This window comes from Mauremys reevesii, linkage group 13, assembly GCF_016161935.1.
Source record: "Mauremys reevesii isolate NIE-2019 linkage group 13, ASM1616193v1, whole genome shotgun sequence".
Taxonomy (NCBI): domain Eukaryota; kingdom Metazoa; phylum Chordata; order Testudines; family Geoemydidae; genus Mauremys; species Mauremys reevesii.
Genome location: NC_052635.1, coordinates 29307497 through 29324701, shown reverse-complemented (window position 1 = coordinate 29324701; position 17205 = coordinate 29307497). Strand labels below are relative to the sequence as shown.

The window sequence follows — 17205 nt, the reverse complement described above, 5'->3', positions numbered from 1 at the left end:
GATGCTTTCCCCACAGACCTTTAGAGCACTCACAAAAAGCAGGAGCATTCCAGCAGAGATCCAGTGCCTCCGCAATAGTCACAGGGCAGGCCAGCCTATGGGACCACCACACCTGGGCTGAACCCTGGAATACAAGTGTCACAGTACAGAAGGAAGGCCGACATTAACTTACAAGGGGAAACCCTCACGTCTTCCTCGCCTCCCACCCTTCCCCCATGAAGCCAGAAGAGTGTCCAAAAGGGAAATGATACAATCCTGATCCAATTCCGCTCCCCACCCCCTACCCCTTGGAGAGAAATTTGGCCAAAGCACAGCTATTCAGCCAATGGAGAAAGTGAGGCACAAAGAGGTGAGAACACATGGCAAATCAATGGCTAATCCAGGAATAGAGCACCAGGTCTCCTGACGCTCACCCCACAACTTCACCAACAGACTGCACCATATCGGAGCCTTCAGCATTTCTCCTGTTGCGAATTCTGCACTGGACAGACTGGACAGGTGCTTCAAGGTAGCCGGGGTTAATCCTTTCTCTGCAACCCCCCACCCCACCGCTGCATCCTCCCAATCACACGGCTAGTTTTGTTGCTGCACCTTCACCATTTCCTCCCCCTAGTGGGTCTCTGAGTGGGTTCAGACCCGGGAGAAGTGCCAGTCTGGAGCCCTCTGTCCTGCAGCCAGTGGCAGGACAGGCTTCCAAACACAGGGCACAGCCCAAAGCCCTAGTGTGCAGGAAGCAACTGTAGGGGTGGGAGGGCAGGTCAGCTTCCGTAGCCTTTCCCCCCCAAGCTACGGATCATACAGGGGGTCCAGTGCTGAGGCTCATCAACGCAGAACTGGTCGAGACCATCACCAACTCAAACACTACTGAAGTGGGGCATGCTGAGTTTGCTGGCCTGGGGAAAAAATGAGGGTACAACTGGAGCTCTCTGAAGTATCACTCAATTCCCTACACTCTGAGCCGAAGGCGGTCCCATGGTCAGAATGGGGGCTTCTATCCAGCGCTGGTGTTCTACAGCCCTGCCAGAGCAGAGTGTGCCGCACTGTTCTTTGAGGCAAGGTGGAAGCCCCTCCCTGGTATTTGTTTCCATTTTCTCTCTAAAGGAAGTTAAGGAACTGAAGGGACCTTTTGTAGAGAGCCAGGAAATCTCCCGTCATCCGGCCTACAATCTTCTTGTACTCCAATAGCTTATAGCACCCACCTGCATGAGCCATTGCTAAGTCCATAATGGCCGCTCCATTCCCCAGCAATGCACCATATCTCCCATTCGACAACTCACTGCTTTCCAACGCTCCCGCTTATCTGTTCCAGTCCCCTTGTATAGCCTGCACACGACAGGAAAGCCCTTTCAAGAGACCAGCCCCATCTTGAGAATAGATATCCAGATGACAGCCCTGCATTGTACAATGAACTCCCACCGACCGCAGGGGCCGCTCTGTTCATGGAAAGCTTGCAGGAGCAGGCCCTTGGAATGGAATGATTGTTTTTAACCAGACGCTCATGTTTTCACATACACTCAAACGCAGGCAAATCCTGTCTTACAGCAAGTGCAAGCGGGGAAGCTGTAGGAGCCATCCAGCATGACAGTGTACAGCAGGTTCAGACTTGGTGCAAGTCAAATCATCTCTCTGTTATCTATCAGCATCACCAAGACTGGAACAGAGGAAGAACAGTCGACCACGTGAAAATAAAGTAAGAACCCTATATTGCTACCCCTTTTTCTTGAGTCTCCACCCTCCAACTGGACAGCAGAGTGCTGTGCACTCCCACCCCCCAGCACTGGGATGAAATTCAGCACACCGCAAACACTACACAACAGCTAGGAAGACAAGTGAAGCCTAGTTAGCCAACACAATGCACAAGGAACAGTTTAGAAAGGCAGCACAATGACAATGTCAGGGCAAACACCCTCGACTGTGGTAGAAAATTCCACGGGATCCAAAGACCACTCATAATCAGAATCTCAATTTTAGAGCTCATCAAAAATCTGGCCCCTCCAGGCACACAGTGTCCCTAGTACCACACGAGGTCACAGTTTCAGAGGGAGGAGTGCCACCCACTGAAAAAAGTGAAAAGCACTTTTTGGAACACCCAGCTTTCTTTGAAGCTCTCATATCCAACTACTGACCCAGCCTAAGAACTGTTTAGTCTATGAGCTGCAATGAGATTACAGCTTGAGGTGTTCTTTGTGTAATGGCAGTGTCCCATTGTGCCAGGTGCTGTATAAATACAATGAGAAAATTGCTGTCCCCAATCTAGACAGACAACGGGTGGGAAGGAAGTCAGAGGTAGAGGTGAAGTGATTCACCCAATGGTTACACACTAGACCAGTGGCAGAGCTAGGATTACCCCACAATTCTCCTGACTCCCAGTCCAGTGCACTGTCCAGTGACCATGTTATGGCAGCTTGCACATGTTGAGGAGGAGGGCTAGCAGGTTGATTTGTCGCACCTAAGCCACACCCCTTTAGTGATGCTTTCATTGATGGAGGCTGCTGTTGGCCCCATGGGTAGTTGGACAGAAGAACACACAAAAGCCAATGTTCGGTTAAGTTGTAGGAATTTATTTTAAATAACCTACAGTTGATTAAAAGGGAATTCATGATAAAAATAGAAGATACTTGTTGAGGAAAGACTGCGGGAAATGGTCTTCTCACACACACTAAGCTAACAATGCCTCTAAAACTAATGATTATAGCCAAAAAAAAAAGGAAAAAAAAAAAAGGTTTCACATTAAAATTCTGCTTTTTAATTTTTAAAATTTTTGTACACAATTACAAAAGAAAAAATAAAAGCCCTAAAATCTTGATTATTTTTCCTTTTTTGGACCAATGCTCATTTCCCTCGAAATTTATTGACCTGTGAAACTTCTTTTTACACAATAAAATCTTTCAAGTAAAAGAGGGGAGAGGGGTTAAAAAAAGGGGGAAGCAAAGAAAACAGTCTGCCAAACCTAAAAAGTGGGTATTCTTGAAGTGTATAGAGCATGCTCAGAACAAAGGATGATGGGAAAATTGTTTGTCACTGATTTCATTTCTCCTCAAATTCCACACTCATCCCTCCCCCCCGCACTCATTCGTCCCTCCCCATCTTCCCCCCCAAATCTACACGATCTTTAAGATCAAGAAGAAAAATGTTTAAATATTTAAAAATAATTAAAAGAAATAAAAATTCACATTTAAAAAAAGAACACTCAAGTCAGGAAGCATCTTCCCATCATGCTTTGCTTTGAACAGACGTGGTGGGTTGTTTTGCATTTTTATTAAATTCATGTTCCAATGCCACGATTGTTTTGAGTAAAACTAACAAAAAATAAAATAAAATAAAAGCAGGTACCTCCATGACCATCGTGACAGCTGTGTCAGGTGCGTTGGGTTTTAAAATTTTGTTAAATTCCTGAAATGGGGCGAGGGGGGGCAGGGGTTTAAGGAATCCATTTTCTATTAAAATATAGAAGTTATTGCAAAACCCTAACTGTAAAAACGCACCAATATAATTGGATTTTGTATACAGTAGCTAAAGATCCCCCAAGCTCTTCAGTGTAATGATGAATTTGCCTGGTGGAAGGTTGACAAATCCCCCATCCACTTGCCCTGCCTCGAGAGAAACAAAACAAAAACAAAACCAAACCATACAGCTAGAATTTGGATCTCTGAAACATTTTTAAATAAGTTGTCCATAGGACAACTGGCTCAGCTCCTTTATAATATTTCCAGGTTTATCTTTTCTCAAAGATGTTGGTTTCTTTGTCTGATGCTCGCTTGCCCCTCCTTACCCCCTCCCCCACAATTAGGACAAGTAAGGCTCACAGTTTATCAATCTCCCTAAAACCAGGCTCCCCCCCCCTTTTTTCCATAAAATCCAGCTCATTAAAAACAGGTTAAAACTCATAATCGTCTTCTGCCATGTCAATTGCCCAGGCAAATTTCTCTCGTTGGGTTTTGTTATAAATCTTCTCTATGGGAATTCCCCACTTCTTACACCTGCAGGAGAGGAGGAGACAAAAAGTTAGTCACCCTGGCTCACAAACATGCTCTCTTAATAGCAGCACCTGTCCGAGGATCTTTATCCTTTTTGCTCCAATGCAACCTTTTCCCTGTTCTCTCTTATGCCCCCCTACTCAGTGGCTCACACAAAGCTGGTTCCCCCTCCACCCCAGGTTGGATCCTCCCACCAGCCATGCCAACCTCAATTCACAATTCTTGACCAACTCAGCTTGCTGCTAGCTGTCCCTCTCCTTAATATGTGAATAGAGACGCTAATCGGGGACAGGACCCCACTGGGCTTGGCATGGTACACAAAAGGTATACAACACAGTGCTCGTGTCAAAGAACTTACAACCTGCTGCGCCTCCTTCCCAACCTCACCCACTACCCAACCTGCCTGCTGCAGATTTACCTCCCTTCCCCACAGTCCTCCAACATGCCAAACTCAGGGGTGTGGGCACCCTTATCTGTCCCCATCATTGTGATCACAGGTCACGTTTGAGACGTTACTACACAACACCTTTCCAATGCCACGTGGCAGGACCTGCGGCTAGCAAGTCCAAGCTGTTTTAGTCACTCGGAGTGATTACTTTGGGATGGAGTTAACTCACAAGGATAACGTTCAAGTTGCAAACCATCCTGCAAGTGCCGGTAGCTAAGGAGAAGTTAGGATGGCTAACGGAGATCACAGGACAGGTGTATCTTTGCTAAGAACCAGCCAGGCTGCTGAAGAGTTTTTCATCTTGTCTATATGCATGCACTGAAAGCATAGTGGAGATCCCTTGGCAACAGCCACCTCTCCTCAAACAGAAGCCTTTGCCGTAGGAATTTCTAATACCGTAGGCAATTTAAAAGGCTAAATTCACCACTGACTGCAGAATCCCCAGCTCCTAGGTCTGACAGAAGTTAGGTTGAGACTGTTCACATCGCAAGCCGCTTCCCTCACAGAACTGGCATGATTGCAGTGTCTGCTCAGAAGGGGCTCAGGCCTGAAATAATGAGCAGGATGGGGTGGCTGGCCGGCCAGAGAAAAGAGATGTGCTAGGAGAGCTGAGGGGGAGGGGAAGGAAGTGTTCACAGTATGCCTGTCTCTAACCTCTACAGATGCTAAATTAAGACACCAAAATGTAAGAGACAACAATGTAAATGGTCACTGCCCTTTTGGTCCCGGAGACACTGCAGTTGCTGCTGGAAAGTGCTCTTAGGAAAAATGATGATTGAGGTTGGCCTAAAATACAAACGATTCGGAGAGGCTGAGATTTCCGAGAGGGTCAAGCTACTGCCTGGAAATGGATCACTGGGCAGAGCTGTGCTAAAGCCTCCCACCATTCAGTGAACACAGCACAGGGACAGGCAGGAATCCTTCCCCACATGGCAGCTTACCAGGCAACTGAGATCCTGGGATCCAGGTAGTTGAGTTTGGAGGTGCTCAAGGCAATTTGCTTGTTCTCCTCTCTGTCTGTGGCCTGAACCTCCAGCTTCATCAGCTGCTCCTCAATCCTCTGCACGGCTTTTTTCTTGCTCTCTACTGTCCTGTGGGTGGGGAAAAGAATCAGGGAACTGTTCAGAAAGAGCTAGGCCGTCGTGGGGGTACATTATTACCCTACACGGATTCAAAAGGGACCCTAGTAACTTGCACCTTCCCTGAAAAGGTCCAGTGCTTGGCAAATGATGCCAATCAGGACTGAGATGCAGCCACCACCGAGGTGAAAGGTGACAACACTTTAAACAGTTCAATACACAAAATCAAGAATCTGGTATCAACTAAAGCTGTCTGATAACATTTTGAGGCGGCAGAATGCAGTTCCCTAAGCTGGAATTTGTCCAGGACTCTAGAGGTAACATTCCTATTCCCTTATAAAAAGAACCCCCAGTTTAAAGCCAGGCATGAAGTGGCATGAGATCATCTATTAAGCACAAGAGTGCAGTATTCAGTCTGATCTGAAAGAGGGTCATTTTTCCTACTCTGTTTGTAGAGTACCCCCTTGGAAGTCTAAGTACAGGTGTGTGCTCCTAGCTGTTTTTTGCATTCAGCACCCAACATGCTGCTCTGTAGTTTCCACTGGAGTAGACACTAAGATACCATCCATCTCCTACTCTGTGCACCAGAGGGAAAGCACGCTGCTCAGCAAACTGCTTCCAGGGAGAGGTAGGTAGGTGGGTGGGTACGGCCTGTTTGGCAGAGCAGAACAGAGAGAGGTTTTGACAAGTCGTAACAAAATGATGTCTTTCCTGAGAGACTGAACGTTAACAGAGTGAAGACGGCCCACTAATAGGCCCAGAAGATGTGACCTGGGGATTCTGAGCAGTGTTCTGCACTCTCCTGTCACAGACTTGCTTCGTCTCTCACTAAACCATCAGCCACATGCTTAGCTCATGGAAGCACTGGAGGTGAGGGTATGTTGTGAAAAGCAGAGATCCATGCAGCTTGCAAGTGACACGGAAGGAGAGAATGACAGACTACAGCGTGCTCCTCAGCGAGGTGGCCATTTGCTAATGCAGGCCTGAAAGCATGAGGGGTGGGGAACAAAGACTCGGAGGATCATGGATCTGGAGGGAAGGGGGGAGATATTTGAAGCAGCACGGCTGCAGTAGCAATCCCGTTTTGGGTTACTGCCCTGCGCTGCCGCTGTGCGACCTTTTACAGCTTATCTGCACTGAAGCCAGACTTACTTTTTGGACTTTTCATCCCTCCGGACCTTGGCATCGGCTTTGGCGCTTTTCAGTTCTCTCCTGGCATCGGCTAACTGGTCCTTCTTGGCATCGATCTAGAAGAGGCAAAAACCCAGAGAGCAGGGTGGGAATTAGGAGTCACACCCACAAAGCATGAACCACTACAGAAGAGGGGTTCGCTGACATCCAGGGGACCTGTACAAACCTCCTAGCAGATTCGCCACCTGTATCGAAGGGCCTGGGAGTCAACCAGTGAAGTATATGTCTGAGTGGGACACGAGCCTGGATCTAATCCATAGCAGAAGAGCCAGATGGGGTTTTAAATAAATCCTGACACACTGGGCCTACATTTTCAAAAGTGACTAGTGACTTTAGACACCGTAATGGTGTCTAATTTCCTATGCACTTGTGGCCTCTGACAATCAAGTCCTTCCAAGGTGTCTCAAGGTGAACACTGGAAAATGGAGTCACTCCGATTCACTAATCACTTTTGTAAAAATTAGGCCATTGGGATTTCAACTGTGCTGTGCACAGAGACCAGCTTGTGGACGGTGCAGAGGGGATTGTCTTTCTCATAGTAAGAGGTTCCTATGGCATTAGGAATGGAGAGATCCAACCAGAAGGTGGTATGTAGGATAAAGCCTCTGGTTACTGCTCAGGAACTGGCATCTGAGCAAGGGAACTGAGTGGAAGTACAGTAGGATTTGCCAAAGCAGAGCTGGCCAATAGCCCATTTAGTCGGTTAGCCTCTCTGAGGACGCTGGATGCAAACCAATAAAAAAAAATCATCGAAATGTGCCATACAATCCCATGGAGGGACATTTCCTGACCCAGGCTAGTGATCAGTTTATGCCCTGAAGCATGAGGATTCCATGCTCTTGTAATCTTCCAAAAAAATATCAAGCACTGAATCTAGACAGTCAGCCTGAGCTTGGGATCTAGTAAGGTTTAAAGATTCCCAGCTCCTCAGTCCTTAACTGTTATTTTCAAACTCTCCACCTCCTCCCAAGGTAACAACTCAATTCAACTGTAAAAATCAGGGGTGGGGGCAGCCAGGTTAGGTGTTACAGAAGCAAGAGAACACCCCAGTGCTAAAACAGAACACCTTATTGAGAGGGTTATTTTAAAGTCAGGCTGTGAACAGACCTAGCCAGATTTTGACCTCATGGCCTTCGTCAGAAACAATCTGTAAAGGAAGAGGTCGAGTTAGAGGAGTAGAGTGCACTGCGCACAAAAGCTGCATTGATACAAAGGTCTACCAGGCCACCCTGAAGGGAGCAGACACCCACTCTGGTTTCCTTTCAGGGCCACAAATCAGAGAAAAGGACTGTGGTTTTAAGTTAAGCTCTGTAGCGTGTCCTCAGCGTGTGAATCAGACTTTGCTGAGGGAAAAGTGACATCTTGCAAGAAAGATATTCTAGGGACTTTTTTGGCCCAGAAAGCCAGCTTATGCCCTCGGCACTTGATTGGCTGGCTGGGGCAGAAAGTCAGCTGAGAGGTGGCAGATTTTGTTCTCTCCCAGTGGAGAAGGGTGCTTGTGTCTCAGACGATCTGTCTTCAAGGTGGAAGATTTCCTTTTAAAAACCAGAGGACTCGCCTTACAAGACAGAGTGGTTTCAGACCCAGCCACACTAGCACTCCGTCGGCAGTGGAAAGTGGACTCCCTTTTAGTGGAGTTTGATACACTGCAATTAGAAGCAAATGATGATATACCCACAACCAAAGGAAAAAAGTGATTTCTAGCTCTGTCTGTAATCTTAAGGAGACTAAAAGTTACCTTTGTTTGTAGAGTCATCATGGATTTCTCAAAAGTCTTTGGTGGCGCCCTCTGGTGGTTACACAGAATAGCAACAGCTCTATTGGCACGGTTATAGGAAAGGATCTTTGCTGCGATGTTATCATCCGCTGAAAAAGTTGAAAAGCAGGTGAAACAATTCTGAGAGGTTGAGCAGCCATGGACATGCGCCATTGCTTTTACTGATTCATATTCACTAATGAGGCTAAGTTAGTTTGCATTCATCTCTAGTATGCCGGCCTCTGCACTGCATTTAAATGCATTTATCCTGGCACCAAGGAGTTAAAGATGTCATTTTCTTCTCTTTGGCCTGGTCTACACTGGGGGTGTGTGGGGTGTGTGTGGGGGTGTTGAACTAAGGTACGCGACTTCAGCTACGCGAATAGCGTAGCTGAAGTCAAACTACCTGTCCAGACGCCGCGGGATCGAACTCCGCAGCTCCCCCGTCGACTCCGCCACCGCCATTCGCGGTGGTGGAGTCCTGGAGTCGACGGGAGCACGTTCGGAGTTCGAACTATCGCGTCTAGATTAGACACGATAGTTCAAACTCCGAGAAGTCGAACTCTCCGCGTCGACCCGGCGGGTAAGTATGGACCTACCCTTTGTGTACTAAAGCCATGAGTAATTTTGGGCAACAACAGAGAGGTGGGGAGGGATAGCTCAGTGGTTTGAGCATTGGCCTGCTAAACCCAGGATTGAGAGTTCAATCCCTGAGGGGGCCACCTAGGGATTTGGGGCAAAATCAGTACTTGGCCCTGCTAGTGAAGGCAGGAGGCTGGACTCAATGACCTTTCAGGGTCGCTTCCCACTCTATGAGATAGGTACATCTCCATATATTATTATTAGGGGCAGCATATCTAGCAGTCAGAGCAGGGTCAGGACTCTTCTTGATAGTACATAACCTTGGGCCTGACACTTAACTGTGCTAAGCCACCATTCCCCCTTCTGTAGGAAGGGCAATAATTCCCTGCCTTAGAAGGGGGGTTGGCTCATCCATGTTTTGTGCAGCATTTGGATGGATGGCGTTACACAAATAGCCAAGTACTAATGTTGCCCTGCATGTCTCAGATGCATAGAGGGGGGGATTTTCCAGGACACAGCCACTCTCCCTCTCTCCCCACCTCAAAGGGTCACTTCTAAAATTTTAAATTTCTTAAGATAAAACACCCATCAAGATAGTGGGGGGCAGGTCCTGGAGACCTAGCTGTGCTGGTTGCAGGACACCTGGGGATGATGGTATGAATACACCAAGATGGCTGTAGGCCAAGTCTGCATCACCCCAATCCTGGGGTCATTGGCCCATCCCCAGTGCAAGCCAGTAACCACAGGGCTGTTCCCTTAACAAACTCTCCCACATCAGCCATGCCTCTTATGTTGGGGGCTGCAAGGGGAGTAGCATAGGTCTAGAATAGCCAACCCTATGCCACCTGGCATTTTAAGAGAATCCCTAGGAAGCCATTAATGTCCTTTTTGAGGTTGCCTTGTGCCACTAGAGTGGGACAATACAGCCTTGTGAGAGACCAGAACATACTTTCCCAATAATCTAAACACTTCAAGGGAGGTCAAACTTTGGGCCTTAAGCTGAAGGAGGGGAGAGTTTTTGGGGAAAATCCTAAGCCGCGTTTCATCCTAAGTAACTTGTCCATCCCCTTCCTAGGGTTTTGGCCCTCGGTATCCAGCAAGACCATTTTGTACTCACTGAGACACCTCGGAGATCCACCCCAAGGCATCACCACCACACAAATCATCACCACAAATGAGGCTAGGTGGTCCCAGTCAATAGCACTTACGGGTAGTAAGTTCTTTTAGCTGCTGCTGTAGCGTGATGGAGGCATTGTAAGTACGGAATACCTTGGCTGTCAGGCCCTCCATGAGGTCTTGAAGATGTTTATTTAAGATACTGGTCTAAGGAAGCAGAAAGAGTTTGAGGTTTCAGTCACTCCAGCATTAGGACTAGAATCCTTCTGAATATTTGCATCCTTGCTAGACTCACAGTCTTGCCATTGGACCAGAGGTTTAGCTGTGAATTTCTAGGTACACACTATGATCCAGGCAAGGAAAATATGTAACCCATGCCTGGAATCTTTCTATGTCTTCCTTAAGCCAATATAGGAATAATGGAATATGTGGTAGCTACAACTATTGACAAAGTGAACAAGGGGCTGGGGTGGAACTGGGCTTTAGATCGGCATTGATGGAGACTAGGGAGGAGGAAGAACTAGCATCTGATGTGACCACCTGAATGAATGGCAAAGCAATTCTTGCTTCACTGTTCTACTTTTGGCCCCAATATATGGGGGTGGGTCTATCTCACCTCAGTAGGGGCACTCAGGTCCTTCAGTGTTCTAGTTGATCTGAAGGTGGGAGGTGGGAGGGTGTTGGACAGCAAGGCATTCACCTCACACATCCCATGCCTCCTCCCCACGCTTAGGCTGCTGTTGCACAGCAACACGCCCCTAGTCGGAACAAGCCAGACTGCTTAAAGACTGAGGTTTTAGACCAGTCACTTAAATGTGCACATCCCTACTGGAGACAGATGGCTATTGCCTCTGTGCCAGTCTCTGCCAGGCCCACTGGAAAGAGTCAGATGAAATCTAGGCCTTCTCTGCAGCAGTACAATTTGCTGTTGGCTGGCAAAAACAACAGAGCCGTCGTACCATGTTCGTCTAATACAGGGGTGATCAAAACTTTTTGGCCTGAGGGCCACATCAGGGTTCCGAAACTGTATGGAGGGCTGGGTCGGGAGGGCTGTGCCTCCTCAAACAGCCTGGCCCCCATCCCATATCTGCCCCCTCCCACTTCCTGCTCCCTGACTGCCCCCCTCAGAACCCCATCCAACCCCCCCTGCTCCTTGTCCCCTGACCACCCCCTCCCAGGACCCCCGCCTCTAACCACCCCCCAGGACCCCACCCCCCTATCCAACCCCCCCGTTCCCTGTCCCGACTCCTATCCACACCCCTGCCCCCTAACAGGCCCCCAGAACCTCCGCCCCATCCAACTGCCCCCTGCTCCCTGTCCCCTGACTGCCCCCCAGGACCTACTGCCTGTTATCCAACCCCCCACCCCCTTACCATGCCGCTCAGAGCAGCAGGACTGGCAGCCGTACCGCCCGGCCAGAGCCAGCCATGCCGGCGGCTTTTGCAGCTGCGCTGCCTGGCAGGAGCTCACAGCCCCACTGTCCAGAGCACTGGCGGCTCGGCGAGCTGAGGCTGTGGGGCACAGCAGGGGAGGGGTTGGGGGCTAGCCTCCCTGGCCGGGAGCTCAAGGGCCAGGCAGGACGGTCCTACGGACCGGATGTGGCCCGCGGGCCGTAGTTTGCCCACCTCTGGTCTAACAGCATAGCAAGAATCACTAGGGTTAGATTAAGGAGCTCTGATGCAATATTGTTGCTTACATTGAGTCTGTCAAAGAGGTCATCCTCAGGCTGCTTATTCTCCATGAACAGCTGAAGATTCTTAAAAACCTACAAGAAAGGAGAAGGGAAAAAAAAAATACTTCACAAGGCAAAGCAAGGAGACTAGATGGCCCTGGGTTTGGGAATGGGATAGAGAGCCTTTTGCTTCTGGATTTCCAGTTCAGCAGTTCCTGAAGGTCATTGCCTTCTAAAAGGCTACCTGATGGTCCATGTGAGAAGAGTTGGATCCCATTCCAAGTGGGCAGGTGTCCACATCCCAAGTCACCACTAGAACTTGTGCTAATAGTCTCCTCCCTGGCAGCAGAAGAGCCAAGGAGTGAATGGCCCATCTCACCCCTCTGAGGTTATCCCTCTAGGTCAGAGCTGAGAAGGACTCTACTACTGCCATTGCTATTAACTGCCCTGGTTAAAGAGAGCGCCAAGCTGGCACTTTTCCTTGGCAGAACAAGGTTACTCTCAGAGCATCCTTGCTACCCAATGGGCACCCTGATCCTTCTCCCATTGGGCAGAGTTGCCATCTCAGGCCAAACCAGTGATGTAAACCGCCTTGGCAGCCCCGAAACAGCCACATCCCTTTGTTGCATTTGCTGTTTCACACAACCACACCACAAGCAGTTACACACAAAAACAATCAAGGCTTCCTAGATTATGCAGACAGACCAGGAATCCCTGCTCTACAGAGCTCTGAAATCACTTGAAAATTCAACTTCCAGGCTTTTCAGCAACACATTTTGATAACAAGACATCTAATACACAAAGATTTCTATTTTCATAATAATTAATTCCTCCACTGTGAGCTCTTAAAGAACACATCCCAAGAGGGACTAACATCAGTGAATTTAGGAACAGAAAAATAGATTTTTCTTTCTTAACCCCTGTGACTCCCTCATTTCTATAATAGTGGCGGTTTGAAAAAAAAGTCAACATTCACTGCTCTTTGCCATTCAATTTGTCACAGCATTACAGACACTGTATTTTACACAGTGTGCTATGTGTTTAGTTAGTGGGCCAGAGTCCTCTCTCTTATACCAGAGTAATATAGCGTAAATAACTCCCTGGATTTTTTTAATGCCTCTGCTTATATTGAGTGGATGGAGATTTATCTTGGAGCCATCCAAGTAACAACAGCGAGAGAACTGGTGGACTGAATATAAACAAAGCAAATAAATATTGCATGGAACAGAAAGGTCTCAGTCAGCAGGTATGTACTTTGTACAGTAGTTCTTTAGGTCAGGCATACTTCAGTGAAGCTGCTCCACTGATTTACACCAGAGTACTGAGAACAGGGCCTACCCCACTGAAGGCAAGCATTCAGACAAGGGCTTCAACAAAAGAAATCCCTTGTGTAATATCCAGGCACACGTCCATGATACTTGATGTATAACTCCAAGTTTACTTACTGCTACACTAGTAACAGTGCAGCCCAGTACTGACCACCCTGTGCTCTTCATGCTGCTGGGGAGGTTTGGCTTTTGCACCTGGGGCTATGACTGTGTCCCAACGATGTCTATCACCGAGAAAAAGGCAGGATGCTAAGGCTACAGACTAGCAACACGTCCACATAATGGCTTTAAAATAACCATTGCTGGTCACGTGGATATGGCATGGACTAAACGGCCACCAGCTCAGAGTATGGAGACTTTAGAAAAGGAGAAACCTCAATAAAGGCCTCACAGTACGGTTACTTCACATCAGAAGCAGGCAGGTGGCAGCCTTACTCCTCCAAAGCACCCACAGGAAGGGAAGGCCACAAGATAAGCTAACTTATTTTCTGCCTTCACATTTGGATAAAACACGATGTACAGGAATCACCACATCTGGAGATTTTCCACCAGCCAGTTCCTCCTTTCCTTGTAACAGTGCACAGAGACAAGAATGGGAAACATCTCACCCTCTTCTCAACGGGGACTTTGTTGTAGTATCGGATGGAGTCTTTACCGGGGAAGTCAAATTCAACCATGTATTCCTGGCCATCCAACTCCGGATGCAAATTAATATGTTCCACTCGGAGGGAGCAACAGCCAACGGTGTCCGCTGTCTCCCCTTCTTCCTTCTCATTACCAGCTCTCAGGGCAAGCTACAAATTGAACAAGAGAAGGGGAGGTGGGCAAATGGAATCAAAATAAGAGGTTTAGCATTTCAAACTGCTCTGGTAATTTATGGATTGTGGGTCCTCTGGGAGTCTTGTCTGCCCAGTAACCAAGGTATTCCGATTTAGCATGGTACCATGTGCCTGATCCTTGAACAGAAGGGGAGCACAGACATTCAAAGAAGCTAAAAACAGGTAACTCTCAAAAGGAGAGGTTTGAAACTTGGATTACTGACATTAAAATATAAATATCTAGTGTCACAATGAAGTGCAATGGAAGTTATATGCCTGGAGCCAAAAAGAGGAGAAGACATAAGATACATCAAAATCAGGATAAATAAAAAGTTGATTATTTTTTAAACTGGATTTCTTTTTTTTAAAAACATGTTTACGATTAAATTTTACATTATGATCACTTATGTTAAGCCCTAGTTTACTATAATTATTACAATTATTTAAATAAAAAAGAAAGCTTGTGCCTTAGTTACTTTTGGTTACATTTTAACTAGCAGTTGCACAGAGAACATGTATTAAATGTTCTTTATTTGCACTAGTTTATTCAAATGTGTGAGAAACTGACAGAGTTGACCAAACAGGAAAGCTTTTTCTCTTCCAATCCATGCATACAAACCAGATGGGAGAGGATGAAATCTATTAATGCTAAAGACATGGGGCCAGATTTTCAAAGATATTTAGACACCCTAAGGATGTAGATAGGTTCCCACTGGGATATTAAGAGCAAATAAGCAGGTTTAAAAATAAGAATCTTCATAAGTGTGGATTAAGCTATATGATTGCTTAAATAAATGTATATAGATATAGTGTATCCTCCTGGTTGGCCAAAAGTGCCACATTTAGAGGCTATATATAATTGCAAATAAACATGTTTTAATATTACCTACCAAGGAGCATGAACCTTTCTTTAGGAAAATAACTAAAAAGTACACATGCAATACAAGATTAAAAGCAATTATTTACATAAAGTTTCCTGCTTGCTAATTTAAATCACGACTAAAATTACTGTGATTTAACTCCATCCACGCAGATCAGAATGAGTAATTAACTGGTCACAGAAGCCACACAGCAGTGCTATCAGTATTAGGGCACAGTTTTAAACACTACAGTTGCATAAACATGGTGACCGACTACAGTTTTCTTAAGTGTGGCAAGAGCAATTAGCACAGTTGATGTCAGAGTCGTGAGGTTCATAACTAAGTGGTAATAAAAAGCAGAGCATTCCAGTAGGAGTTAGAAACCGCTGGAAGCCAAGGACCATACACCCACCTGCAGAGCTCCCACTGATCCAACTGGGGGACTCTGGAATTAACCTAATTGTGACTTCTGTCTGAACAAAACAATATTGCCCAATGTAGCCAGGTTCAGTATGGCAATTGACTGATCTGGATTTTCAGTTAATTGTGAGGAAGTGGAGACCAGTGTCACTCCAGGAGGAGACCTCTGTGTACTCTGAGGACTGGACCTCTAATAGAATAACCGGTATTTTCTCTCAAAGCCCTTCAACTCCCTTATTTAATTTGTGCAGCGTGTGAGCGTTTCTATCAAAATTTTATTTGGGCTTAGGGACAGATGCCCACCAGCCCTGCATCTTTATTCGGAGTGAGGCAGGAAGAGGAAACTGCCAGAAATCAACCCTCACTTTATCAATGAAGTACAGTGCCACAGCTCTCTGTCGCACTTTCATCTCTTTGGACTTCCAGTCTTCTCGATATTGATTCCGTATCTTATCCACACACTTCTTTAACCTCCGAGCCGTCTCATATTTCTGCCAGTCCTTCTCACCCTGCAGAAACAGTCACAAGAAAGTCAACACACCTGAAAGTGAGCAGCAGAAGCAGAGAGAGTTCCTGCTCAAGCCTATGTGCACAAAATCACTGGGAATTCTTCGCTCAAAGTTCTGCCTGAACTAAGTTCACATGCAGTTGCACATAGTTCAGTAGCCATGACATCAAGTGCCTGCACAGAAGTCAGAAATCAGATGAGAGAGGTACTTGGTCTTCCAGGTCCCTCAATGTACAGTTACAGAGATTGCTATTTTCTTAGCAGTCCCCTTCTCACAATTAGAGACTCACTCAGTAAAGCCATAAAGACAGCAGAGTGAACTCATTTAAAAAAAGATCTGAATAGCACATTAGAGGTGTGTGATGATACGGTTACTATAGGTCATCAGAAATTATGTCCCACCACACACTCAGGACAAGATTCTTATTTTCGCTCCAAGGGAGCCACCCAGTAAGTGTAGTGTCTCTCTTAAAAAGAGGCAATTTTCCTGTTGAGAAGACCTTCCCAAAAATCTGTCCTACTAAAAATAGAAATCCAAATACCTTCAAAGTCTCATCATTTGTTTTTACATGATTTGACAATTACCAGTTATCTGTGCTCACAGCAGGGTTTGTTCTTCTCAGAACATCACCCCCTCCTCCATCTTGCAGTGAAGTAACATAGCTGGATTTATGCCTTTAGACTGACACCCAGCACATGGTTAGGACTTCACTGCATGATCAGGCAGGAGACACTGGGGCCAAACTTAGAGACAAAATTGGCAGAAATTTTCTTTTAAGCTTACTGCAGACCATGAAAGGCTCCCAGCTAGGATGAGAACATCCTTTCACCCAGAAATCTGAAAGCACTTCACAGATATTATTTCACACCCCTACAGAATAGCTATTTCCCCTATTTGGCAGATGGGGAAAACTAAGGCAAAGTGACTTGCCCAATATCATACAGTGAGTCAATGGTAGAGTAAGAAAAAAGTCGGTCTCACCTCCCTGTCCGCTGCCTTAACCACTAGATGGCCACGCTCCCCCTCTTAACGAAGTCGGTTAAGATGCAGCATGGCCAAGCAACCTTCCAGATAAAACATTACCTTGATTCTAGAGCTGGGGTTCAACATGATGTATTTAATAGATCCTTGGATGTTTTCAGTCCATGACACCAACCAGGTCACCTTGTTATCATGCCGGACCTCCTTCCATTTGTGACCTGGAGGAGGTGGGGGAACTTTGGAATCCCTGCATAAGGTAACAAAAACAGCAAGAGGAAAGAAATGGTCTTAATAGACCCCAGGTGATAAAATATAGATGACTATCAAAGATTAAAGTGTTAATGGACAGCAAAACATATTAAACAAGTCTCTCTCCCTACTCTAGTCTGGGAAACCGCATTTCTGTAGCGGGATAGTAAGATGAAAAACTGAAAGTCAAAGTTCAAGAGATACACAGTCATGTTTACG

General features: G+C 46.5%; 1 protein-coding gene across 2 annotated transcripts in view; it reads right to left on the bottom strand.

The window, feature by feature from the left end:
- Positions 1-2540: 2540 nt before the first annotated feature.
- Positions 2541-17205, bottom strand: part of TOP1 (DNA topoisomerase I) — a 79558-nt gene continuing 64893 nt past the window's right edge. For both annotated transcript variants that reach the window (XM_039498570.1, XM_039498572.1), the window contains 9 exons: positions 16840-16984; positions 15613-15756; positions 13758-13943; positions 11846-11914; positions 10242-10356; positions 8434-8561; positions 6657-6751; positions 5367-5516; positions 2541-3980 (listed from right to left, as the gene is read on the bottom strand). In XM_039498570.1, the coding sequence (XP_039354504.1) occupies positions 3878-3980; positions 5367-5516; positions 6657-6751; positions 8434-8561; positions 10242-10356; positions 11846-11914; positions 13758-13943; positions 15613-15756; positions 16840-16984 (1135 nt within the window). In that variant the 3' untranslated portion in view covers positions 2541-3877. The remainder of the gene's footprint in view (positions 3981-5366; positions 5517-6656; positions 6752-8433; positions 8562-10241; positions 10357-11845; positions 11915-13757; positions 13944-15612; positions 15757-16839; positions 16985-17205) is intronic.